Genomic DNA, 26,908 nt, shown 5'->3' with positions numbered 1-26,908 from the left:
GTCTTGGGCAAGGCTTTTGCCTCACTCATTATCAGCTCCATGTCAAAGACTGTACGTATGACCAGCATGCGCTGCTTGCGAGTGGCTGCTAGTTATAATAAGATATTCTAAGTCCTTGATGAGAATTCTGCCTTTAACGATTAGAATGCTGCAATAAGAAATATTTTGGCAGAGGTGAACAAGCCCTGCAGGGATCTGCTTGTGTAGATTACCTGCAGTAGCCCCTGCCAAATGTGTTTGGTTGGTCTGATGTCAAAGTAATACCTTGTTGTTTAGTACAGAGGATTCAATTTTCCAGCAAATTCTCAAATGCCCCACAGTTATTACAGAAGGCATCTGCCACATAGATGGGAGTCTTCCCTCTTCACTCTTATGGTGTAATGAAGGTCAGGATTGACAATTTCCTAGACAACTTTTCCTCTCAGGGGTCATGGGAGGTTTTTCTGAGTGAAGACTTTGGGACTGCATTACTTTTTGTTTTCTTAAATGAGTCAGAAGTCTTTTATACAGGTGATCACTTGGGAATCATATAGTTATGTAGCCCTGCTTTCTTTTTGTGAGGTTCTTATTTTCCCCACCTTGGGTTTGTTTGCTGAAACCCCAAAACATGAACTTAGGATCATGGAGGAAAAAGTTGCAGATACTTTGCTGACTGAAAACTTGTGCCATTCCTTTGGCAGAAAGGAGGCTTCAATTTGATCTTCATATGCAGCTACATGCTTGCCTGAGCCTTACCTCAGGACTGTGTCTTTGCTTTTTGAATAGCATTTCTCTGGTGGATCAGAGTTTCCCAAGAGGACCAAAATGCTCAATTGTACTTGTTAGTGTGCTGCACTGCAAAATAATCCAGGATTTCTTTCCCTTTCCATTAGCTTGAAGAGGGTCAGAAAACGACATCAATTAATTCTCCCATGTTTTTGCTGAGCAACACCTCCCTATGTTTTAGCTTATTGGATGGATGTTGCTGCAACTGAAGTCTGAACTGTCATAACTTTGGGATATCCCAGCTTTATGAACTATGGCATCTACAATCCCGGTTTCATTAGTAATAAGAACTGCACAATTAAATTTAAGAACAGAGTTCATCTCCTTTGTTCTGCAAGTCATTGCTTGTGCCAAAGAAGGTTGTGATTTATAATTACTTAATTTGTATGGCAGATGGAGCTGAGGATCAAATCAAGAAGCTGTCTTAAGATACATTGTAGAGCAATATCTCGCTTTAAACACGACTGCCTTTTGGTGCCTAAAAAAAGGCACAAACAATGACAGGCTAAAAATAGCTGCTGCCTTGGAGTTGACGACAGTTTCTGAGAGCTTGTCTTTAGGAAGATGTTGGAAAAAACCCTGCTGCCGTTTCCCCTCCCCCTCTTTTTCCTTCTTTAAATGCATGTCCTTCTGTTTAAGCTTCTTCACCTCATTGCCCACAGAAAGATCCCCACTGACTCTGTGGAACTTCAGCGTTTCTGCAGATTTCCAAAGGGCTTTACGTAAAACATTATTTAAAGGAATTCTAGAAGTCACTGCAGATATTTCTATTAAGTTATGCTTATCCTACACAAATTGCTCTGTGCTGATAGAGAAGGAGGTAGTAAAGCCTCTTCCACTCCTTGCCTCCCACAGTATCTGCTGCAGTGGGGGGAAAAAAAAAAAAAAGGAAGTGAAAAAAGCCTCATTTCTGCTTTTATTCCTGAAGACTGCTTCATAATTCAGTAGGCTTATCAGTGGTGCCCGATGCTGTAAACACAGAGTTCCGCCTTTGACTTTTGTGTCCCCGCAGCCTAGCAAACAATCAGTTAATTTGTAGCATCCCATCAGCTGACGGGGGTGAAAGAAGTGGTTTGATCTTATTTTTGTGCTTGTGAATTAAAGCTTTGCCTCCTGGCTAGCTTCTGAGTTCCCTCCTTCTGGACGATATTTCAGCAGTTTGAATCCAGAATATGTACTTACAAATGTGAGGACACAGCAGTCTCCAGGATTTTTCTCTTTTCATTTGATTTTTGCTCTGTGTCCCTAATCACAGCGACAGGAAGGCAGTGTGAAAACAATGTCCGGTGGCTAAGCTAGGAACACAACGCAACTGAGGCTCTGTAGAAATAGTCGGCTGCATTTTGATTAAATGAGAATGCAGGAGTAGGTGGGACTTTCATTTAAAAATAGATTAGCACAGGGGACTGAACTTGCGTTGAGGAGACATTAATAAGCCAGACAGCCATTGTCCTTAATCAGAGACTGTATTTGTAAGTAGAACATGTTGAATCTGTCATGATTGATGACGTTGTCTTTGTTAAAAGGGATGCTGCATCTTTAACAAGAGCAGACAGAAACAGTGCAGAATCTACAGTAAATTTGAGAACTGGAAAAGAAACCTTTCTTCATTTTTCTGAGTATAGCATTTGTAAAATACTGGAAAGAAAAACATCAAAGCCAGGGGGAAATATAAGTAACCCGCTGCTTACATTTTAATTCCTCACCTTTCCCCTCTGGGTGAGTTCCCCCTCCTTTCTCCCCCCTGAATTTAAAATGCTGGAAGGAAAAGCAACTGAGGTCCAAGTTTCAGATGCTGAAATCTCTGCTAATTGAAATTACTGGGCATATTTCTATATATAGTCGATGAAGAGATATGTAGCTTTCACTCAGTGCCTTCAAGACATGTCTTTCTGTAGTCAGAAAAACAGAGATCAATGCATTTTCAAACTGACAGAGGGAACGGATGCTCCTTAGTAGCACATGCTCGGGATCGTGTGTGTACCGTTTGTGCAGAGCAGAGAAGCTGAATACTGGTCCATATGCTCCTTGTTTACTGCAATGTTTTTTGCATGTTACTGTGCACTCCGGACTAATGTGAAGGTAAGAGGAGATGAGACAACAATCTGGCAGGAATGTACATGTAAAACCAGCTGCAGAAAATGTCTACCTTGTGTTGCTGAATACTTTAGAAATGCTAGCTGAACATGCATATTATTACAGGTGGTTGTGGAGGCTTTGTTTTATCGTTGTCTGTGTAGCTAATGCATAGAAGCGTGTTTTAATTTTGCAGCTTAAAGACCTTCAGTTTTTAACTGCTTGTAGTTCAGGTTCTGGGCTTGTATGGTCTGATAAACATGTTTTGCTACTGTCCAGGTAGGCCAAAAACAAGATGCCAAAGGCTGTTTGTGCAAGGCTACATAGCTTTGTATAAGATAAGGATTCCTGTACTCTAGTCCCCAGTGCATCGTCCAAGTGATGCTGCTTACATGCTGTCTCGGTTACTTGTCTGAAAGCTGGGGGGGTCTTGCTGATGCTATCTGTGCTGGTTTTTGTGCTGATTTCTTTCTAACTTGGAACACAGTGCATACAAACAAATTATAAGCAATGTCCTGACTGATAACAAGAGGGATATTGCTGCAAAATGATACAAATGCCAGCTGGCAGCACTGGTCTCACAGTAACTATTAACCAGTGTTTGTCACTCATGTCAACATTTACTTGCTCTGTTAATTAGCGTCAGAACTTCAATATAAGTTGCTGGCTGTATTACCTTTTCTGAAAGTAGGACAATATTAGCACACAGGATCACTGGCATTAAATAGAGCTCTAAGCCAAGCTGTGGGCCAGCTGTGGGAATCCAGTTGCATAATTTAAATGAGTTACAGTCCTCAGTCAGCATACTGGGGAGGTATGTTGGGCATTCTGGCTTTTGCAAGTTCAAGTGAGTGTGTCTGTCTGGGAAGAAAAGCTCTGGCAAGTGCTGAATAATCATAGTTTGAATGCTTTTACCTGGAGAAATAATTGTAAACGGTATTTTGCTCCCCAACTCCCTTCAGCATGCCTCTGAAGTAAAGTGAGTTTGCTGTTTTTGCACTTGCAGCAATAATAATGAAGTTTGTATTTACTTATTAGGTCTAAATATTTTTTGGCCAGTTGGTTAAAAAAGTGGTTTGCATTTAAACTCTACATTCTTAAGAATCTGCTCCTTTGTATGTGGTCAAAGACTGTATTCCTGAATGCTGTAGTAAAATTGCTTTCTCATTTTATTACTTTCTAATGAACTTTTGCAATTTACTTTCTGTGCCACTTCTGAGGACAAAGGTGAAAAATGTATTTACTTTGACTATGTGGATAAAAAGCCAAAAAATATGAGTTAGGACTTTCAATGCTGCTCTGTCTTCCTAAGACACATCCATTATCCTTTCCTTATGCTCTCCCTAGAATGTTTTTGGCAGGTTAGTAAATTCTATACATTATATGCCCTCTGTTCTGTGCAGTAAATTGTCAATAAAGAAATGTTTTGAGACCAACCATTCTCTGCTGCTCATTTTGTCCCCCAGACTGCAGTAACTCTGCTGAAGGGGTTCAGTGAGAGAGGGTTTGAGACTGAGAAATGATTTCTCAGTTTAAATAGGAATAGGTACAGGGGAAATTTCAATATGACTATTTTTACTGTAACTTCCATGAGGTACTTATCAGCAAGTGCCACAGCCACTGTTAGGAGTCTCGGAGGTTTAAACTCTTGAAATGTCTGTCTTTTTTTTTTTTTTTCTTTCTTTTTCCATTCATAAACACAGGGAAAAGCGACAGGCTTGTGCTGCTCCGAGTCCAACAATTGTTTGGACAAAATAGTTTTAACTTGTTGGAACTTCTTCAACTGTTAAGTGTCCCTGGAATAATTGTTTGATGTACAGTATCTGTTCTTTACATGGTATTTTTCTAAGGATGCTATTTTCAGTTGTTCTAATTTCACCAAACTCGTCCACTTCCAATGTATACATTGATCATCTGCTTTCCAGGCTATACATTTGGGTACAAGAGCATAAAAAAAGCTGAATAGACTTTGCAAACCTCCCCACGAATGGCTCATGGAGGGCTCTGTCACTTGTATCCTCAGTAGTTCCTATACTTTTTTCCTGGCATTGAAAATCACTTAATAAATAGGAGTTCATTGAAAGGTGCTCCCCGTGCCTGGTCATTCTGAAGTGTATGACATAGTGTTTCTGCAGAACTCTGTTGCTTTTAACATAAGCCAGACCTCTATGGGTGGCCAAAATAAATGAAATACATTATAAAACATCTGTTTTGAGTTTTGTATTTCCCCCCTTTTAAATGGGTGGAAAAATCTTAGTGGTTCTCAAATATTTTAGTCTTTAAATCATAAGATGGAATTAAACTGTAAGTACAGGCTGTAACAGGCTGATTTGCTTGCCCTGGAAAGTGCAAAAGAAAAGCAATCGGGTCTGTTTCTGATGACAGCTGCAGTTTGTGGCTTTAGAGAAAGCAGATCTTTCAAGTTCGAGGTAGGACTCTTGCTTCTGGATTGCCAGCCTGTCTGAAACTGCCCATATGAACTTAGCCTGCAGATGAAGACTTAGCAAAAGAAGTCTGTCCCATTCTTTCTTGATCACAGCCTATTTTCACAGTAGACTGAAGAGCAGTACTGACCATGAACACGTACCTGCCTGTGTGAATTTCTTCCTGCCTAAGCAGAAACAAAGTCAGTGGTTAAAATAGGCAGAAAGATGTCTGAGAAGTTGTGAACAAAATATCTTTGTCAGAATTTCTCTGGACCTACATTTTTAAGTAAAAATTCAGCTTGGATTAAAAAACAGAAGGAAAGAAAACATAATTATTGCTTACTGTTGTCTGTTTACTAGACACATATTCTGAAAATTCTTCCTGTTTGCCAGATTTCTTTCCTAGCTTCTCAGATATGCACAGTTGTGCACTGCACTGGAAGATACCATGCATGAGCACAGAAGTCAGGGAATTAAAAGCTAAAAGCAATGCCTCCAAGACCACAGCTGCTCTTGTAGCAATATGCAGTGTGCCTGAGAAAGTGAACTCCTGCTGTGTGCAGTAGTTAATATTGCTATATTTTCATCAGGAGTAAGTCTCAGGAGCACAGGACAGCTGTGGCAAGGGGCTGCCCGGTGTCCCATGGTTGTAGTTTTAATTGTGTCTGCTGTGTATTGAAAAGACTGTCTGTATTCATCTGTGAGAGATTTTTAGAAGTTACCACTCAAAGCTTTCTGTTCTTGGCTTAGGCAAGTGCTTGAAATTCCCTTCATATTAGCAATATTTCCTGTAAAGCTATGGTAAACACTGCAAACATTTAGCTTCTATAGTCTGAGCAAAGCTTCAAAACCTTTTATGGCTTGGAGTCTTGCTTCTCCTAAAAGTTGGTAGGAGTTTTACCTTGCCCTTCTCTTGATGAACTCCATGGGTAGTTCTGATGGATTTCACTGTAAATCTGGGCTGCTATTTCTGGCTGACAGTTGAGGGTCTTACTGGAGGCACAGCTGGTGCTTATGGGAATTTGGGTAGCAGAGCTGATGCCTTTCATTTGTACTTTAGCATGGGACTTGATGTGAGTGCTGGCTCACCTTGAAACACCTCATTCTCAGCAGCAGTCGGCGCTTCGCGGTCATCGGAGCTCCATGTGAAAATCAGGGTCTTTTTGTTATGGATTCAGATCCTAAGCCTTTGAAGTTCCAAAGGCTTCCCAGGAAGTTCAGAGTTACTCCAGCAGGAGTTTAAGGCTGTCTTCGTGTTAATGGGTACACTTGGCACCTCACAGAACTGAACTCCTACCTGAACAGTGGGTTAGCTAGAAGCCTTTTATCTTTCATTCTGACAGCTACCTTTGGGTCACTGTGGTGGTGACAGAAATTTTCTACACATGACCCCTTGTATCTCCTGTGCTTCAGCTAAAAGGTCATGCTAGCCTGTGTCAAAGAGTAACCATGAAATTATTTATGGTTGAAATTTTGACCCATGCATTGTCACTTTTTGAGGTTCATAGATGACAGAGGACCTGCTGGGGGTAGCAATGGAGTGTGGCCAGGGCCCATGGAGAACGCTAGCATCCTTTAATCACTTCAGCTTCCTCTGTTCATCCTCCTGTCCCACCCATAGTGCAAAAATATAAGTAATTATTTTAAACTATCAGTTTCCAATTGCAATGTGAGGCAGAAGAATCACAGTAACAAATAGCAAAATGTTGCATTGCCAAAAGCTGCAAAACATCACAAATGCCAACTGAGATGCTGACTTCTCTCTACATTTTTCCACACAGCTGTTACTCATCCCCTCTCCCAGTATACACTAATGACATAGCTACAAAATTAAGTTGCATATGCCACATATTCCACCACCTGTACCATGAATTATCCCAGTGTTCCAAAGGAAAAAAGTTTGTGAATATCTCAGACTTGAGCTTCTATTGCCAAAATATGTTCAGCTGTAGTGCTAGGGTGTTCTTTGTAAATGTGGGGCCAAAGGCTAAAGGGTTTGGACCTCCAGCTCTCATAGCCTTACAGACCCAGTTCTTGGTTTCCTGTTCATATTTTCTTCCCTCAAATGTTCCATCATGCACCATCCTCTAGCACTTCTCTGTTAAGTGAGGAACAGTTCACAAGTCACACGAGTGGCTTTGATGTAGCATTTTAAAGGGAGGAAGCAGGAAAGATTAGATTCTCACTCTTTCCAGTGTAATTAAGGATAGACTCAGAGGTAGTTTTTGTTTGAGTTTACTCCTACTTGTAGCTCTGATTATATCTGACAGTCTGACTTACTGTACTGATAACTGCATAGTTACAACTACAGTACACGTAGCAGGTCAAAGGACAGTTCCTCTATTACTGTAGGACACCAAGGCAAAATGTAGGTTAGTACTAGAAAGCAAACAAAGCTGGTGTGGAATTTCTGTGCTGAGAGCGTGAGGACAAGGAAAAGGATAACTCTGTGCATTGTGAACATCTAGTTGCATTCCTGTAACATACCTTGTCACCTGTTTATCAAATATTCGCCTAGGCTATTAAATAACTTTATAAGGAATTTGTTTAACAACTGCAGGACCTAGCTTCACAAGCTAGAAACAGCTGAGCTGTTTATTATGCTGTCATCCTTTCATTAAATGAAGATGGATTTTTAGGGGAGAGATAACTGGTTGCAAAAAGGGATCAGTAATCTCTTCGACCAGCTTCTGCAAAGAAAGCTCTTCACGCTCTGCAGGAAGTGGAAGTTCTCATTTATGGCCCGTTTATTCACACCACATCAGTGATATGGAGTCTGGTTAACAGGACATCAGCACCCAGTCTCCTACAGTTCAAATAGCAGTTCTACATAAATGAGAAGTACATCACTTGAAACTCAAAGACTGACTTTTCCAGTCCTGAACTAGACCTTGGCCAAATTTGCAGGCATTCACAAGACCTAAGTCCTTTACTACTCCGCCCATGTGTTGATTTACAATGCAGGACCATAGCAAGTCATGAATGAAAGTGGTAATTAGAATAGATTTATAACACAGCAGAAGCTCTAGTTTTCTAGACATAATAATCTTGGGATGATGTTTAGCCCACAGACCAGAATAATATCCCCCTTAAAGGCCATTACAATGTGTGAATAGGCACAGAGATGCTCCATCTACTAATAATAATTCTTGATGAACCCTAAGCAAATATGAATACTGAGCTATAGGGACAAGGGGCACTTCTTTGAAGTTAAACAAGTTAGTCTCAAAAACCTTTGTTGGAAGACACAGGAAACAGGCACTATTTTCTTAATTCAGATATTTCTGGAAGATTCTAGTACCAAGCCCTCCCCCCCATTTCAGTTCTATTTTGTGTCTCCATTTTCATGCAGGCTCATTAGAACTTATCTGATGGACTAGTCTTATCAGAGATGTATAATTGGTCTTTTTGTAAGAGGAGAATTGAAAAGACCTAGGACTGTAAAAGGATTTAAATTTGTTGGGTTTTTAGTATGTGCAAGCAACTAGAATACAATAGCGTGTTTCTGTATGGCAGCTTTGTGTTTACATAGAAATGATGACTAGACAAACCCTCTACCATCAAATCACTTTCTCTATGCACTTAAGATGCTGATGTTTTTGTGATTTTTATGAGATTGCAACCCCAGGCAGTGCTACAGGCTGGGGTCAGAGTGGCTGGAGAGCGGCCAGGCAGAGAGGGACCTGGGGGTGCTGGTTGATGGTAGGCTGAACATGAGCCAGCAGTGTGCCCAGGCAGCCAAGAAGGCCAATGGCATCCTGGCCTGCATCAGGAACAGTGTGGCCAGCAGGAGCAGGGAGGTCATTCTGCCCCTGTACACTGCACTGGTTAGGCCACACCTTGAGTCCTGTGTCCAGTTCTGGGCCCCTCAGTTTAGGAAGGAGTTTGACTTGCTGGAGCCTGTCCAGAGAAGGGCAACAAAGTTGGTGAGGGGTTTGGAACACAGCCCTGTGAGGAGAGGCTGAGGGAGCTGGGGTTGCTTAGCCTGGAGAAGAGGAGACTCAGGGGTGACCTTATTGCTGTCTACAACTACCTGAAGTGGGGTTGTAGACAGGCAGAGGTTGGTCTCTTCTCCCAGGCACCCAGCACCAGAACAAGAGGACACAGTCTCAGGCTGTGCCAGGGGAGGTTTAGGCTGGAGGTTAGGAAGAAGTTCTACACAGAGAGAGTGATTGCCCATTGGAATGTGCTGCCTGGGGAGGTGGTGGAGTCACCATCTTTGGAGGTGTTCAGGAGGAGACTGGATGGGGTGCTTGGTGCCATGGGTTAGTTGATTAGGTGGTGTTGGATGATAGGTTGGATGCAATGATCTTGAAGGTCTTTTCCAACTTGGTCTGGTCTATTCTGGTCTGGTCTATTCTAATCTAGTCTAGTCTAGTCTAGTCTAGTCTACCATCCTGACAGCAATGCTGCTCACACAATATTGTGGAACATGCTGTAGATCCAGGTAAAAATAATTTTTCTTGGGAAACTCTCACTCCTGTCTCCTGGATGAGAAGTGCAGCAGGCCACTAATCAACGATGGATGGAATTCCACATTTGAAGGCTTCCCAGCAATCTCTCATGGTTTATCTGCAATCACTTCTAACTTCATCAGTTTCTCTTGTCCTACTGAGTTGGTTGAAAACTGTCTGTCTGTGGTTTAGCAGAGGGTTGCATTTTTCAGGGCTAGCCTTCACAGGTGTGTCCCATCTTAATGCTGCTGCTACTGCTTGTAATATATTTCTGACACACTGAGATGTTTTGCTGCTTTCCAGGCTCCCAGGTTTTTGGCATGGGATCAAGGTACCTCAGTTTGGAGGGGGAAGCCTTCACCTCTTTCTTTCCATGGTATCTTTACAGAGAGTGGGAGACATGGAAAGTGTCTTTGGAAGCAGGGGGAGGGGGGTGAGGGGGGGGTAAGGGGGGGAGAGGGGAAGGAAGATTCCAAAGGAAGCACTGTTGTGGACAGACACCAATGAAATGAACTCTGGAACATAGTCAGGCAGTCTGCATTCCACCTGTGTCCTCTTGCCTAAACAATGAGTGAGAGCTACAGATGAATGACTAATACAGAAGTTACAGAATGAACAAAACTATTATTGAAAGCAGAGCCATCCCTGATCTCTCAGGGGAGGAGGTGGCTGAGATTTCCTTCTGTATCTCCAGACAGATCTGAATGTTTTGAAACAGTGTAAATTCTCCTAAAATCTGAGTAGCTTCCAGACTTCTGTAAAAGGAGTAAAACAAACTCTGAGTCCCCTACAAACAATTCAGAGACAGCTGGGCACAAGTGCCTTTTGGTTTAGTCTCACTTTGACTGGCGAGGTTGGCCTCTCAGATTTCAAATAAGAATCTCTGCAGAGAAGTAATTGGGAAGGCTTGCCTGCCTTTGATAGCACGGAGGATCATTAAAACCTTGGAGAAGGAGGATTGGCTGGAGAGGTAAAACTCAGAGAAGCATTTTCCTCCCACGCGCAGGACTGATGAAGAAAAATGTCGTAGATACTCCACACACTAGCAGATATTGTGGGGAAGATTTTCAGCTTGCTCCAGATTTATTTCCAAACTTCAATTTTCATTTGCAAACAAAAATAGGTCGCCAGGTTTGCAAGTTAGACTGAACAGTCCTAATTAATCTAGCCTGTCAGCACAGACTGTAAAACTACCGTGAGCTGTTGGAGGACAGAGACAGCTCCTGACACCTGCTGTACCTTTTAGGAAAACATTCTGTTTCTGCTGAATAACTTCTGATGAGGGAGGACATCTCACAACCTTTGCAAATGTATTATTCCAGGGGTTAATTGCTCTGTTGGAGGCATGTGCCATATTTGTAGTCTGAATTAATCTAGTTGCAGCTTCCAGCTTTTGGGTCACTTTCAATTTTTTGCTACATCTTAATCCGCTGGACTGAAGCTGTTGCTCCCGTTAATAGCTCTGGGCTGTGGTGAAAGAGTCACCTAATCATCTCTTTGATTAAGTAAATAAAGGGAGCTCCTGGCATCTTTTACTGACAGGCATGATTGCCAGAGCTCTCATCCTTCCCATGACTTCTCTTTGAGCTCTCTCCAGCTTCACAGCAGGCCTCCTGATCTGTGCAAGCCGCAGCTGCACGCAGCCTCAGAGCAGCTGCAGCCCCGTGCAGAATTAATAAACCTCCTGGCTCCCACAAGAGGTACTGTGTATTTGTCCAGAGTTACACCAACTCCTTTAGCCACATTGCTGCACTGGGAGCTCATGTTCTGCCCTGTATCTAGCGTTGCTTGCATCAGCTTAACAGCAAACCTGTCAAGCTAGGACTTGATTGCTGTTTGTGTTAAAAAATACACTGATCTGTAGCAGTGACCTCTCTCCTGCACCATTTGCCAAGCTATCTTTTATCTGTCACTGCTAAACCTAGTCAGTAGTAAATGAATGCATTTTCACCCAGGCTGTTCAATATTTGGAAAGTCCAGAACTGGCCCCTGAGGATCCTACTGAACACAGCTGATCAACTGTCCTGTTTCTAATTGCATTCTGAATCCTGTCAGCTAGACACTTCTTAATCCATTTAATGTGTGCCATCTTGACTTTGTTTTTAATAAAGCATCGTGCAGCACCATGTCAAATGGTTTACAGAAGTCTGAGTGTATTACATCAATACTGTTGCCATTACCAGCTAAATTTGTAATCCCAGCTGAAAAAAAAACAGTATGTTAGTTGGCTTGACAGAATCTGTTTTCCATTAACCTGGCATTATGTGTATTTCTCTCCTTCAGAAATTCATATCTATTTCATCAGCAGCTCCATGCTCAGTGCCTCTGAAAAATTAGCCTTAACGAGCACAATAGAAATTGCTAGGAATGAATCTTTGTAAACCCAGTCCTTGTTTAAGTCCCTGTGTAGAAATCTGTCTACAGCTGCACACTAAGCCAAAGTCAGAAACGCCTGAAGGGCTGATCTTTAAAGACAGGGATCTCTGCATTAAAATGGAAAAGTGGACAAAGTGTGAGTGAAACAAAACTTATGTGGAAGAGATGGTTTCTTTTATTGGGTCATCTCTGGTGGTTGAAAAAGAGCAAATGTGCTCCTGGGTACACAGTGCCCTTTGGTCTCCCTTGCATCCTTATCTCATCATGGCTATGATCATAGCTCGCAGCTCAGCGACTACACATCATACGAAGTGTCACTTCATTAGAAATTAACCAATGCCGTAGAGTTCTTTCAGAAGAGGGAAAGGTGATTTCTACAAGATGACCTATGAAGTCAAAAAACTGAATTTATGCTAAGATATTGCAGAGTTGATCTGTACTTTCATACATTCTTCTTCTTGTGTGCTTTTGCAATGTAATTAATTTTGTATGAAAACCTGATTTTGTATTGAATCACATTCATCTCATGTAGTGCTTGAGCTCTGGAAGCTGGGGACATGGAGGCCACGTGCTGGTTTCTAGCCATGTGTGTAAACAGAAGCAAATGTAAGGCATTTTGCCTCTAAATCAAGAAAGCAATGTAAAGAAGTCAGGTGACATTCAGCTCACTTCACTTCAGACATAACTGGTGTAAACATCTGTATCTTGTGAACAAGGTGCCCAGGGAGGGTGTGGAGTCTCCCTCCCTGGAGATATTCCTTTCTGGATGCATTCCTGTGTAACCTGGTATAGGTGACATAAGTACAGGTATATTAATGGGAAGAAGAAGCCTAGGGAAGGTGTGGGCCCCCTCAGAAAGGAAAATGGTGACATGGTCACAAGTGATGAGGAAAAGGCTGAGGTACTTAATAACTTCTTTACCTCAGTCTTCACTGCAAGGGCCTCTAGCCACACTCCTGATGTTATGGAAGACAATGCCAGGGACAGGGAGGAAGAACTGCCCATTGTAAGAGAAGATCAGGTTGGTGATCACCTGAAGAACCTGAAAGTGTTCAAGTCCATGGGACCCGAGGGGATACACCCACGGGTACTGAGAGAACTGGCAGAGGAGGTTGCTAAACCCCTCTCTATTATATTTCAAAAGTCATGGCAATCTGGGGCAGTCCCCACAGACTGGAAAAGGGGAAACATTGCCCCCATCTTCAAAAAGGGCAAGAAGGAGGAACCAGGGAACTCCAGGCCAGTCAGTCTCACCTCTGTGCCTGGAAAGATCATGGAACAGATCCTCCTGGAGTCACTACTGGCTCAGAAGAATAGTGAAGAGGTGATTGGGAACAGTCAGCATGGCTTTGCCAAGGGCAAATCCTGCCTGACCAACCTGGTGGCCTTCTATGAGCAGGTGACAAAATTAATAGCTGAGGGGTGAGCAACTGATGTCATTTACCTGGACCTGAGCAAAGCCTTCGACACTGTCCCGCACCACATCCTGGTCTCCAGTCTGGTGACACATGGGTGTGATGGGTGACCACTAGATGGATAAGGAACTGGCTTGATGGCCGCACCCAAAGAGTGGCTGTCAATGGCTCCATGTCCCAGTGGAGGCCAGGGACAAGCGGAGTCCCTCAGGGATCAGTCCTGGGACCTGTCTTGTTCAACATCTTTGTGGGGGACATGGACAGTGGCATTGAGTGCACCCTCAGCAAGTTTGCTGATGACACCAAGCTGTGTGGTGCAGCAGACAGCTGGAGGGAAGGGAGGCCATCCAGAGGGACCTTGACAGGCTGGAGAGGTGGGCACAAGCCAACCTCATGAAGTTCAATAAGAGCAAGGGCAGGGTCCTGCATCTGGGTCAAGGCAATGCCAGGCACATATCCAGGCTGGGCAGTAATTGGCTGGAAAGTAGCCCTGAGGAGAGAGACTTGGGGGTGCTGGTGGACAAAAAGCTCAACAGGAACTCTCAATGTGTACTTGCAGCCCGCAAAGCCAATCAGATCCTGGGCTGCATCAGGAGAAGTGTGGCCAGCAGGTCGAGGGAGGTGATCCTCCCCCTCTGCTCAGCCCTGGTGAGACCCCACCTGGAGTACTATCTCCAGTTCTGGAGCCCCTATTACAAGAGGGATCTGGAGGTGCTGGAGCGTGTCCAGATAAGGGCCATGAGGATGAGCAGAGGGCTGGAGCACCTCTCCTATGAGGGCAGACTGAAGGAGTTGGGGCTGTTCAGTCTGGAGAAGAGAAGGCTCCGAGGTGACCTAATTGTGGCCTTCCAGTATCTGAAGGGGGCTACAGGAAGGCTGGGGAGGGACTGCTCAAGATCTCAGGTAGTGATAGGACTAGGGGGAATGGAATGAAGCTGGAGGTGGGGAGATTCAGGCTGGAGGTGAGGAGGAAGTTCTTCCCCATGAGAGTGGTGAAGCCCTGGAATGTGTTGTCCAGGGAGGTGGTCAAGGCCTCGTCCCTGGAGGTGTTTAAGCCCAGGCTGGATGAGGCTCTGTCCAGCCTGATCTGGTGTGGGGTGTCCCTGCCCATGGCAGGGGGGTTGGAACTAGCTGATCCTTGTGGTCCCTTCCAACCCTGAATGATACTATGATACTATGACCCTGCTCTGCAGTGTGGTTGGACTGGATGAGCTTTCAAGGTCCCTTCCAGCCCCTAATATGCTGTGATTCTATGATTTCAGGCTCCCTTTACTGTCACTAGAAAGGAATTGTCTCTTCTAAGGCATGATTCATATGACCTAGTTTGAATATCTGCATGGGTATGAGATTAATTGTGTCCAGAAAGTGCCCGCTTCTCTCCATTTACCAGAGAGAGCTTAGGTGGCTGGCTGAGATGTAGGTCTCTGTTATAGACTCTTCCATTTAGACAAATTAATCCTGTCCTTCAAAGCAGTCAAATATGTGATTTTTAAATGTTGGTCAGGCCAGCTTCCCTTTCCCTTTCCCTTTCCCTTTCCCTTTCCCTTTCCCTTTCCCTTTCCCTTTCCCTTTCCCTTTCCCTTTCCCTTTCCCTTTCCCTCTTTCCCCACCCCCTCTTTTTCCTCTTCCCCCCCCCCCCCCCCCCCCATTTTCCTCTTTCCTCATAGCAGAAGGAAGAAATAAAAATATGGAGAGGAGGAGTAGGCTGTTGCTAAGGGTCAGCCAAAATGTACTGGAGATGAGGCAAGAACAGGACCTTGTTGGACTATGATGATCTCAGAGGTCCATTCCAGCCTCAATAATTGAGTGATTCTATGAGAGCATCTGATTTATTTTCCTTTTATGTTTTTCCTTCCTTTTTTTCCTTTTTGTTTTCCTCCTTTTTTTGTGTGTGTCTTGGTTCTTGCTTCTAAATTACTTCATTAATATACAAAACAATAAGCAGCGGGTAATTGAACCGAGCAGTTTGCAGCATGTGTGTCTCTTACCCAGATGGTATATCAGCTCATTATTACAATGATGCTCAATTGTTGTATTTTATTTTGGTTGCTTGCTTTAAAATGATGAGAGAACAAATTAAGGACTGCATACTTAGGTCTGTTTTTTTTCTGAGAGCTGTGCAGCTTTGACAGAGTAGACAGGTGCTGCAAAGTCATCAAAAAAAGAGCTGGAGCAGATGCATAGAGCATTTCAGGTATCTTTAAGGCAGGGGGTCTTCATCTGAGCTTAGTTTCTATTAGCCAGTAGTTCTAGATGACTGAGAAACCAACTCAGCTCATCTTTGTCCAGCTGAACTGTGAGTTCAACCCACAGTTGTCCAGCTGAAAAGCTAACTGCATCACCAGCCTCAATAGTGACTCAAAACTCGGGAGTTATTTGGCCTTAAAATCAAGAAAATGGAACTTAGCCTGGAGATGCAGGTGTGACTCTGGAAGATCTGAATTGCTTCCATGGATTCACCACAAAATGTCAATAGAAGTAATAGAGTTGATAATGCATCTTGGGGGGGGTATTGTCGTGGGGTTGGAAGGGTAAGGCCAAAAAGCCTCTTCTCTCCCCCCTGTAAAGTAAAGGGAAAGAAAATTGAAGGGAAAGGAAAAAAAACTCACAGCTGAATTAACAAAGCAGTGGAGCTGTATATTTACAAAGCAATGTAGGATATGCAGGGGAATATATACAAATTTACAATATGTACAATATATACAAAGATATACAATAGAGTAGCACAGAAATGAGAGTTCCCCCCTCTGCTGAGGGGGTTCCCCACCTCCGCTCTCCCCCTCTCTCCCCCTTTTCCCCAGAGCAGGTTAGAAGAGAGAGAGAGAGAGAGAAAGAAAGAAAGAAGTTAAAAGCAGTTTTGTGTTAATTGGAAAGCAGTTAATACAGGCCTTTTTCAGTTCAAGGCCAAAGCCTTGGCCGAAAGCCCAGGAGCTGCAAGCTGCTGCCCGAAGGAGAAGCGGAAGCAAGACTGAAGATAAAGTGTTGGAATGCCCAGGATACCCTCCTGCACTCCCAGTTCAGAAGGTGCTTCCTCCCACTTTAACAATGAAATTAGTTTAGATTGTTCTTTTCATTCACCAATTTCCGTCCACCATATTCCCTTTCTTAAAGGCACAGCCTCAAACGGTCACAGGTATCTTGTGAAGATTGATTAACAACTCTTTGTACAGTACAACCACTGTCTTTTGCCATGACTCTGTATTATGTTGTGAAATTAACAAGCAATGTAAGTGTCAGGGAGTGTTTAAGATAATTACCAACTTCTCACCAGTTGTTAGGAGCTGAGTGCCAGGGGACTTGGGAAGATCTAATTGCCATTAGCCATCTGATCCAAACAGGTGACTTGATTCCAAGATTTCCTCCCAGATGGATATAAATGGTGACATGATCTTTTAAACAGATTGGTTTAAAGCCAAACTTTTGACAGTTAAATGAATGTTTATTTCATTTTAAATGTCTTTCTCCACACAGAAAAGGCAATACTTCTCAACCTAAAGATGAGCTCAGATTTTCACTTGTGGCTGTGTTTGTTTTTTCTTAACCATATTAAGCCAAGGGAGAATGTTTACTGCCTTCTGTTTGCAGGAGAATTCATACATTTAGTGTGGAAAAATGTTTTAAAGCTTTCTGCCAGGCTAGTAACTCCTGAATGAATGGATTGTCCCCCATCAGGGTACAGACTCACAGAGGATGACTAAACAAAGATGCAAACAAACAAAAAGTCATTTCTTTGTTTCATCCATAGTTGGTGGTATCGATAAGTTCTGATGGAAAAGGGAAAAATAAATGGGAGAGAAGAGAAAAGGAGAAGTTTTCCCAATCATCAGCCAGGAAGAGAAGTGGTAGAGGTGTCCCTAAATGAGCATTCCCTTCTTGGTGTCCTCTTCATTGCATCAGGTGTCTCCTAAATATGTTTTCCAAAATAATTTTGTGGTTTCCTGGGGACCTCTTCAGTGTTCCTCACTGTTTTTTCCTGCCTGTTATGCCAGTATTAGCTTACTGGAGCACTTGCTGATTAGTCAGAGTCTCTGCAGAGTTGATATGCTTTATGCATATACATTATGGGGAAACACTTAGTGGCTGTCTTAAGGACTGCATTTTACTGGTATTACCTGCTGAACTGTTTTGTCCCTAGCACAGGGATGGCAAAGAGTGAGTAGAGAGAAAAGTAATTCAAATACTGGAAACCAAGGGCTAGCGGTACTGCTCCATCAGCAAGGGGTATGTAGGTGGGATGTGTCAACAGCAGAATCAGACTACAACACTGCACATGAAGGGCTCTGAAGGGAAAGCCCTGAGCATCACATGGACTAAAGCAGTGTGCAACCAATATTTTGTTGGGAAGAGAAGGAAAGAGAAAGTAACTGTAATGTTTTGTCCAAATGAACTACTGCACAAACCTCTTAAACTTTGTCAGGCAAAGCCTCATGGCACTGTTCTTGAAACTGACTGGAGAGAAGACTCCTTTAACCTACCCCTACTCCCCCAAAGTCCCCAGCAAAAGTACCTCTTGTCTCTGCTTGCTAACTGTAAATAGTAATGAGTCACTGGGTTTCCCTGGTTTATTCTGGTCTTACTCATTTCAGTTTTGTTATGCCTAAACTGCACCTGCCATGGTTCTGTCTCTTCTTCACACATGTTCAGTCTCTCCATTGCGGACATTTGATGCTAGTTCCTGGCTTTGCATCAAACTTGTCTGTGGAGCACTACTTTTCAACACAGCTCCTGAGCCTCTGATCACTCCAGTGATATTTTCTCGTTGAAATAACATCTCTTTCTCTTGCAGTGCACATCTTTCACTGGGTACCCTGGGACACAGCTCAAAAAAAATTGCTAGTCTTACTGTTTCAAGCCTTGCAGATCTTTTCCCATTCCCCCTCTCCTCCCCTTGTCCTTTCTGTGGCTCTCAGAAGCAGACTGCTATGCACTTTGGGAGTCTGTCTTTACATAGTGAGTTTAAGGTAATGCAACATGAAAACAATGCTCTATCAGTGTACTGAATACAATGAAGCAGAAAGGTAGTAAGAGGACCTGTTTCCGGACCTAAACACATTGCAAAGTGATTTCCCACTGCTACAGCGGTGTCCTATCACAGTATCACAGTATCACTAAGGTTGGAAGAGACCTCAAAGATCATCGAGTCCAACCTGTCACCACAGACCTCATGACTAAACCATGGCACCAAGTGCCACGTCCAATCCCCTCTTGAACACCTCTAGGGACGGTGACTCCACCTCCTCCCTGGACAGCACATTCCAATGACGAATGACCCGCTCGGTGGCGAACTTTCTCCTCACCTCGAGTCTAAACCTCCCCTGGCACAGCTTGAGACTGTGTCCCCTTGTTCTGGTGCTGGTTGCCTGGGAGAAGAGACCAATCCCTTCCTGTCTACAGCCACCCTTCAGGTAGTTGTAGACAGCAATGAGGTCACCCCTGAGCCTCCTCTTCTCCAGGCTAAACAATCCCAGCTCCCTCAGCCTCTCCTCATGGGGCTTGTTCTCAAGGCCTCTCCCCAGCCTTGTTGCCCTTCTCTGGACAGGTTCAAGTGTTTCGATGTCCTTCCTAAACTGGGGGGCCCAGAACTGGACACAGGACTCAAGTGTGCGGCCTAAGCAATGCAGAGTACACGGGCACTATGACTTCCCTGCTCCTGCTGGCCACACTCTTCCTAATGCAGGCCAGGATGCCATTGGCCTTCTTGGCCACCTGGGCACACTGCTGGCTCCTCACTGTGTGCTGCCCCTTCTTCTGTTCCAGTGTGTCTGCAGGACCACTGCTGCTCCTTCTGCATCTTCATCATCTCAGGATGTTGTGCTCCTATCTTCTGTTTCCCTGTGCCTTTTCCAACTCAGTCCCTGTCTGAGTCTCTTAATAAAACACCTCACTAGCTGGAGACCACTGTTCTGTGCTTTTCAGCACAGTCCTATGTGCTCAGCATTTTTCCCTGTCAAATAACTAAGTTTCTTCTTGTTCCTCAGTGAAAGCTTTATTTTCCCCTGTTTAATTTTTTTCCAAGGAAAAAGAAATATTTGGTTATCCTCATTTTCTTTACCATGTAATGCCATTTTCTGGTTAAAATAATAATAAACAGAAGCAGTTGCTTGGATCTTCCCCCCCCACCCCTATCTGTAGTTGTTGGGTCTGAAACGTTAACAGCCTGGAGCAAGAACAAAACTACTGTACTTATCTGAAAATTCATCAGCTTTTGTTTATCTAAAGGTCACTAGTGAGTAGAGGCAAAAAAGCACTCAGGACTTGAGGCTGTTTGCTTTACAAATGCAAAAACTGAGAGGCCATAATGCTAAACATTGTAAAGAAGATAAATTTTCTTTCTGTCTCAAAGTTTTCCTACACATTCCACCAAAGGGGCATTCAGTGAGGCTGAAAGGCAGCATTCTAGATCTGCTGAAAGCAGATGTTTTTAAAAGCAATAGTGCACAGTGACAAAATACCATGGATGCTAAGATGTGTAGTAATAGGACAAGAGGTTTGAAACTAGAGAAGGGCAGATTTAGATTTGACATTAGGAATAATCTTGTTATTACTGTGAGGGTGGTGGAAGACTGGAACAGGTGGTTGAGGGAGGTGGCCTCATCCTTGAAGAGGCTTGATGGTCAGGCTGCATGGGGTTTTGAGCAGCCTGCTCTGTTTGGGATGTCCCTGCTTACTGCCGGGGGGTTGGACTAGATGACTTCTGGAGTTCCCTTCCAACCCAGAGCATTCTATGGTTGTATGATTACAATCTGAATTATGTTTAGAAATCACTCTGTTTTCTCCCTGTTGTTGGCAGCTCAGGCTATGGTGCTTACTTGTTTTCTTAGATGGTTTCAAGCAGGGTTATGTTGTGAGATAGCAGGGTTGCAGCAGACATTTTCACACTTGCTTTTCTATTGTGAGTTATTCTGCAAATTTCAGTGCAAGGAAGACTGGAATATCTGCCTTACTGATGTTTGCTTCACATGGAACTTTTTGTTGCTGAAGTTACAGGGAACTGAAACTGTCAGAATGTCTAACTTACTAGCTGAACTTCGGTTACTTGAGTAAACTTTTCCCCTCTATTTCTGAAGGCTTGCCCTGTCCTCCTGCCCTTCTGTCTGGAGCAGACAGTAGAGAAGGAATCCATCAAAGTACTTCTGTGACTATCTAGAGCTCCTTGCAGGGGCTCCTTAATCAGTGCATCTTTGGTAATTTTGTCCCTCCTTGTTCACAGACTTTGTCACATCATCTTTTACCTTTTGATCCTTATTTGTCACAGTGGTTTACTTTTCTGAGTACCAGTTTAACTGCTGGTTGAAACTTTGCACCACATTTTAGGATATGATAAAGTAAATAAACCAAGACAAATAAGCAGAAGACATTAAAAGTCAACATTTGAAAGCTTAGGGTTGTGGAGAAGAAAAAAAAATCAACCCACATTTTCTCATCGTACAGTTTTATGTGAGGACACAAGGCAAAAACCAGCCTCCTCAAAACATCTATTTAAAAGTGGCTAGAAAACATTCATGGTGGAAACATAAAATTGAAAAGATTTAGAATAGAAATGTGCAAAAAACTGCTCTGCAAAACTAGCAGCAGGTTTGGGGGTTAACCCACTTTACAAAACCATCGCAAAGCCTTTTGTGACCCCTTCCGCAAGCCAGGAGAATCATAGTCATACAATCGTAGAATGCAGGGTCAGAAGGGACCTTCAACAGCTGTCTTGTCCAACCTCCCTGCAGGACATCTCTAATAAACCAGGTTGCTCAGAGCCCTATCAAGCCTGCCCTTGAATGTCTCCAGGGATGGGGCCTTCAACACCTCCTCGAGCAGCCTGTTACAGTCTTCCACTACCCTCAGAGTAAACAACTTCTTCCTCCTTTTACAGCACTTGTAAAAGTTATCTTTTCCCACTCCCTTGAAATCATCCAAAAGGTCTTTCAAAATGCTGCATGTGAGTGGAAACTTTTAAAATCCTTTCATGTGCCATTGGTTGTGAAGAGGCATCCACACAACCAGAAGATGCTGAAATGTTGATCTGGGATCCAAAATATCTTCACCTGTCTTCCAGCTCATTTTCTGCATTCCCAAACCGCTAGGTTACTTTAGCTTCATCTTCTGCTTTCAGAAAATGTCTTTGCAGAGAAGGGAACTAGGACTGTACTAATCCTTAGAGGCTTCAAATGAATTGCCTGTGTTCTTAAGTTAATATAGATGGTGATAGCTGTAATTTATGTAATATTTCTATCAACAGAAGTGAACATTAGGATCAGTCAAACAGTGCTGAGAACTGAGTAACAGAAATCTTTCATAGTAAATCTTTCTGAGTAAACAGAAATCTTTCACAGAGGAATTACATGTTTTTGTAGGTCTTCTATTACCTTTTCTGAGCCTGTCAGCACAGTCTGTATCCTTACCCAGCCCAGCAGTAATTATTTCTTTTTTTCTGTAGTGAACTAATCCCTGGACGCCTTCTATCACCTTTTATCAGCAAAAACACCTTTCAAATAGGAGCTAACCAGAAAAAATATGCCATGTTAAAATGAAACCCAAGTGATGAATGAAGGCAACAGCTGTGAGCGTTTTCAGCTGGAGAGTTTTATTTGGAGGCAGTATTCATCCACACAGATGGTTGAGATGGGCCATAGAAACACATTAATATATTTACTTCAAGAAATTACAGCGTTAGAAAATGCTCATGTTCAACTGGAGGAAGAATCAACCTGGATGGAATGCAAAGCCTTGGACTGTTATGGTGAACAATGAACTGTACAGATTGACTCTAGGAAATGTTGGTAGTAATAGACTGTAGAAAGAGATTGATCTCTCTCTTTCTCTGATAAGCCTTTTGGTAGGTAAGGTCCAGTAGAAAGGAGATTGAGAATATGTTGCAATAAGAGTTTAGTTTTCACTCTTCAGGAAAAATGCCAATTGTTCCTCAAGTCTAAATCCAAGGTCATTATAATTTTATGAAGAAATGTTCGTGACAGTAATGTAACTTCTTCACAGAAATTCAGGTACCCTGCTTGTATAGGTAAGGAAATAAATGCTTTACAAACATTAATAGTAAGTTAATGTAGGATTAAAACATATTTTAGTGACTACTTGAGTGAAATCCTCATCATCTCTTTATTTACTTTACAGCACACAAAAATGTCACAGACATTGCAGAGCCCTCAAGGCTTCTTTTCCAGCTTTAAGAAGATTTCCTTGCAAAAGCCTTTGTAGAAGACAACTGTAAACTGTGGGAAAACTACCCACAGCCCCGCAAAGATTTCCAATAACACTGGGTGGTTGTTGCATGTCACAAAGCCCAAGGCTATTATTTACACCAAGATCTTTCTCATTCTTTGAGCAGCCTAGCAGCAAGGAGACAGAAACATAAATGAAATCTGTTTTATTGCCCTGTTGCTCTTGGTTTAAGTTCCCAGCCTACACCTGTTAGAAAATGACCAATATCTGGTTTGCACTACTTTCCATCAATTCAGTTTCAAACTGTTTTGCCTGCTCTATTAGATAGAACAAATTTAAGCCATGAATATTCCTCTAACATGCTTTTGAGTTTTTATTATTTGGATTGTAATTATTGCATCGCCAGTTATAGATACATACTGCCTCCTATCATTAATTCCACACGTGACTATAGTGCAACCAGAAGAGAGAGGGCTGTAGCTACGTGCTGTATGCAAAACTGACTTCTCAGCAAAGGGGATTTGCTCAAGCTCTTTACGTTTCAAATATGTGACATTTCAAGGTTTATTCATGATGGTTATTCATGCAAAGATATCTAATTGTTACTGAGAGTGTGTGTAATCCCACATTCATCATCCGGAGAGCAGGGGCAGTTAGAATCTATGAGCAGCATTGACTTCTACCTCGAGACAGCTGCTGCATTGGTACGTTCTGAGCCACAGCTGCTCGCTTCGGTGGTGAAATTCCATTTCTCACTGTTTTTTGCTCCTGTTAGACCTGCTGAGCCAACACCACTGAATGAAAGCCAGGAGACACCTCAGTCCCATTTTGCACATCATGAACAGAACTGTCTCCTGTAGTAAATTCCCACAGAAAGCAACAGGGGACCTGGCGATATCACAGGGGCAGAAACTGGAGTTTCTGGGGTTGCTCTGGTGCTGTGCTAAAGAACCGCAGAACATTCCTTGATGCGTTTGAGTCTCAGAGACCTGAGATAGGGACAGGGGCAGCTAGAAAGTGGTTTTGCTGTTTGCAAATGGAGTGCATCTTCTTCAGAGTCACTGAACAATGTGGTGATCCTCCATGACACCATTTGTGCAGTCACTTTTCATAATAATTTTTCTACCTTTTGAAGACAGCAAAATCAGCCTTTCTAAAAATGAAAATATCTTGGTGATCGATTTGCTCCACTTTTTAGTTTGTATTACATTGTGAAGCTTAGTTTGAAATGTTTATGTTGTAAATCATACAAGATGTTTCAGCTAGATAAGGAAATCAATGGTGATAACCATCAATGGCACGTAACAGCATCAGGGATGACGAATATTAGCAGCAAGACTCACGCGTGATTTTGCTGAGGTACCTAGCATTTATGCCAGATTGAATCTTCCTTAGAATAAGTAATTACACTGCATTTATAAGGTAAGCAGCATTTTAAATAGTCTATTGTTTAAATTGGTAGCTGTAGGGTAGGCTGAAAGTCAACTCTGTTCAAGTAATTGCTGCTATGACTCAGACCTTGTAACAGATACACAATTAGGTTTGGTTTTATTTCAACCCCCTTTCCAGCTCTGATTTTCTGTATAGGAGAGGTTAAAGAAGAAGGAATGTTTTTCTGTATCAAGCACAGCAAAGGGAGCTTAAAATGAAGGAAAGCTTCGACGTGTAATATTCTTGTTTTAAGGGAGAAATTTACATATGCATTGAAAGATGTAGGACTACTCAGCAGCAGAGACATAGAGTTATCTGTATTCCTTAGAGCTGATCCAACACGTAGCGTATCATCTTAACTGTCCACTGGTATTTTTCACTGTATTTCTCTCAGAGCTGCTTCAAACTTTACTACTTTATTTAAAAAGAATCCAACAAAACTAAACCAAATAAATGGATTATATACATCAAATAAACAGATCAAGACTTTGCTTTCTATGCCCTGGACTTGAAAAAAATCTTAGTATTAAGCTTAAAATGATGATCAGAGCACCTCCATCAATTTTAATTCTTTCTTTGATTCTTGTTTCCCCTTCTGGGTTACAATTTAAGGCATACAAACTCTGACTCTGCAACTTCACCTGTAATTCAGAAACTCATTGTGAGCTGTCAGTCCATTCTGCATCATTAATGAAAGATTTGAGATGAGGTGGAACTTAACTTTTCAGTCCTTTGAGGACAAAAGGCAGCTCACTTTCCTAGCCTAGGTGAGTTCAGCAATGCCAGCAATGGAAACTATTTTACCCAGATGCTCAGTCTGACTGCCAGGAGCAAATATATAGAGGAAAAATACTAATTTCCTCAATTTCTGAACTCATTTTACCCTTGTTACACTATCTGTACAAGCACAGAACTGAAAATTGAATTTCTGATTTTGCCTGAAAACTTGGTGAAATGTTTCCAGCAGGTAATTCATAGAATCACATAATTTGGGATGGCTTTAGACTTTCCCGGATTCATCTGACAATCTTCAAGTAAATCAAGAAGCCTGGGTTAGTATCACAGCTGCTATAAAGTCCCTTTGGAAGGAGAGAGCTGTAGAGCACAATTTACACTAGAGCAGAAACTGGATAATGGCGGGGAGGGGAGGGGTGTTTAACCTGAACTTCTCAATTAGGTCCCTGAAGGTAAGGTGAATTCATTAGTTTTCCTATAACATCTCAGAATGAATGAAGTATTTTCCTCTCTGAACCAAGCTCTGTGATGGGAAGCTTCTCAGGCTCTGCCTGTCAGTAAGAGGAATTTGTGAACTCACACAGTTTAGGCTTTTAAACTGGATTCAGACATCATGCTTCAATGACACGGCGTACAGGTCCTTGCAGCTGCTGCCTACCTCATTTTGTTTGCTTATGTTCTTGAGGAAGGATGAAGCACCAGTTTACACTTTGTACCCTGTGGCAAAAGGGAAACTTATAAACAGTGGCTGACTAAGAATCTTGTAAAACAGTGCCTGCAGGGAAGAGGAGTGAGAGGGCTTGTGACATTTCTCTTCTGCCTGTGGTGTTTGGCTGATACTGTGGAGCACATCTGAAATGTGCTGGCTTGTTAGGACGAGCTGATGGAAAAAAGTCCAGATTCATTTTCTACAGATAATTCCCTGTGTCTTTGGACAGAAATAGGTGATTATCCCCCTGTCTTTTCATTTTGCAAGTGATTTAACGTATTGTATCCTGCAAAAAGGAACAGGAGATGATACTTTTCTACAGAGTAACTCCTGTGCAGATAACTAATGCTCTTTCAGGCACTTTGTCCTCATAAATGAGATTGTGAAATGGAACAACTGGCAATTCCTGACTAAGGGTTAGTCTCTTTTCCCCATTTGTGCTGTGGCTGGATCTGAGACTTTAACGCTCTAAATAGATTTGATTCCTCTTCTACTACAATAGTTACTATTAATCTGAACATTCTAATCAGTATTTTATAAGTGGTGATGTAATATTGTGCTCTAGTACTTTTAAATGCTCAACTTGCTATTAACAAATGGAAAAAACCCCAACAAAAACCATTCTAATTAATTTGCTCTTTCAGATAAGGTCATTCTAGCTTTAATGAGAATCACCACTTTAGGCACCTTAAGTAATGTAGCTCCTAACTGCACGTCATCAATATGGGCATTATAAGGTTTTAAATTGTTACTGGAACCTGCAGGCATTAGGATACATGTGAATGCAAACAATGTGCTTCAGCAACTTTGATTTGGCTTCAGAAGCAGTTTCACAGTAATTCAGGAAAATACAAACCTAAGAACAGCTGCACATGAGTGATAATAAACAGAGGAAGACTTACTGAACAACGGTAGTGAGTTTATCCTTGTCTGGATACCAGGTACCCACCAAGCTGCTCTATCACTCCTCTCCTCAGCTGGACAAGGTGACAGAAAATATACAATGAAAGGCCAGAGAGAGATCACTCAGCAGCTATCATCACAGGCTAAACTGACTTAATTTGGGGATATTAATTTAATTTATTTCCAATCAGATTAGAGTAGGGTAATGGGAAATTAAATCTTGAAGCAAACTCCTGGCCTAGCTGTCAGCCCCTGGCTTGGACAGCTGCACTCTGAGCTGGGTTAAGAACTGGCTGGAGGCCGAGCCCACAGAGTGGTGGTGAATGGTGCCACAGCCAGCTGGTAGCCAGGCACCAGTGGTGTGCCACAGGGATCAGTGCTGGGCCCCATCCTCTTTAACATCTTCATTGATGATCTGGATGAGGGCATTGAGTCCATCATCAGTAAATT

General features: G+C 42.6%; 1 protein-coding gene across 18 annotated transcripts in view; it reads left to right on the top strand.

The window, feature by feature from the left end:
* The window catches only part of DLG2 (discs large MAGUK scaffold protein 2), a 1,097,405-nt gene that overhangs the window by 290,644 nt on the left and 779,853 nt on the right, over positions 1-26,908 (top strand). Inside the window, exon 1 of one of the 18 annotated variants that reach the window (XM_068146309.1) lies at positions 2,600-2,847. The exons of the other annotated variants lie outside the window; for them this stretch is intronic. Coding sequence (XP_068002410.1) covers positions 2,728-2,847 — 120 coding nt within the window. The 5' untranslated portion in view covers positions 2,600-2,727. Of the gene's footprint in view, positions 1-2,599; positions 2,848-26,908 lie in introns of those variants that run through there. 18 annotated transcript variants of the gene reach the window in all.

This window comes from Melanerpes formicivorus, unplaced genomic scaffold (assembly GCF_026170545.1).
Source record: "Melanerpes formicivorus ecotype bairdi unplaced genomic scaffold, bMelFor1.0.p_v2 SCAF_1, whole genome shotgun sequence".
Taxonomy (NCBI): domain Eukaryota; kingdom Metazoa; phylum Chordata; class Aves; order Piciformes; family Picidae; genus Melanerpes; species Melanerpes formicivorus.
Note: the sequence above shows the minus strand (reverse complement) of the source record. Positions and strands in the feature narration are given on the sequence as shown.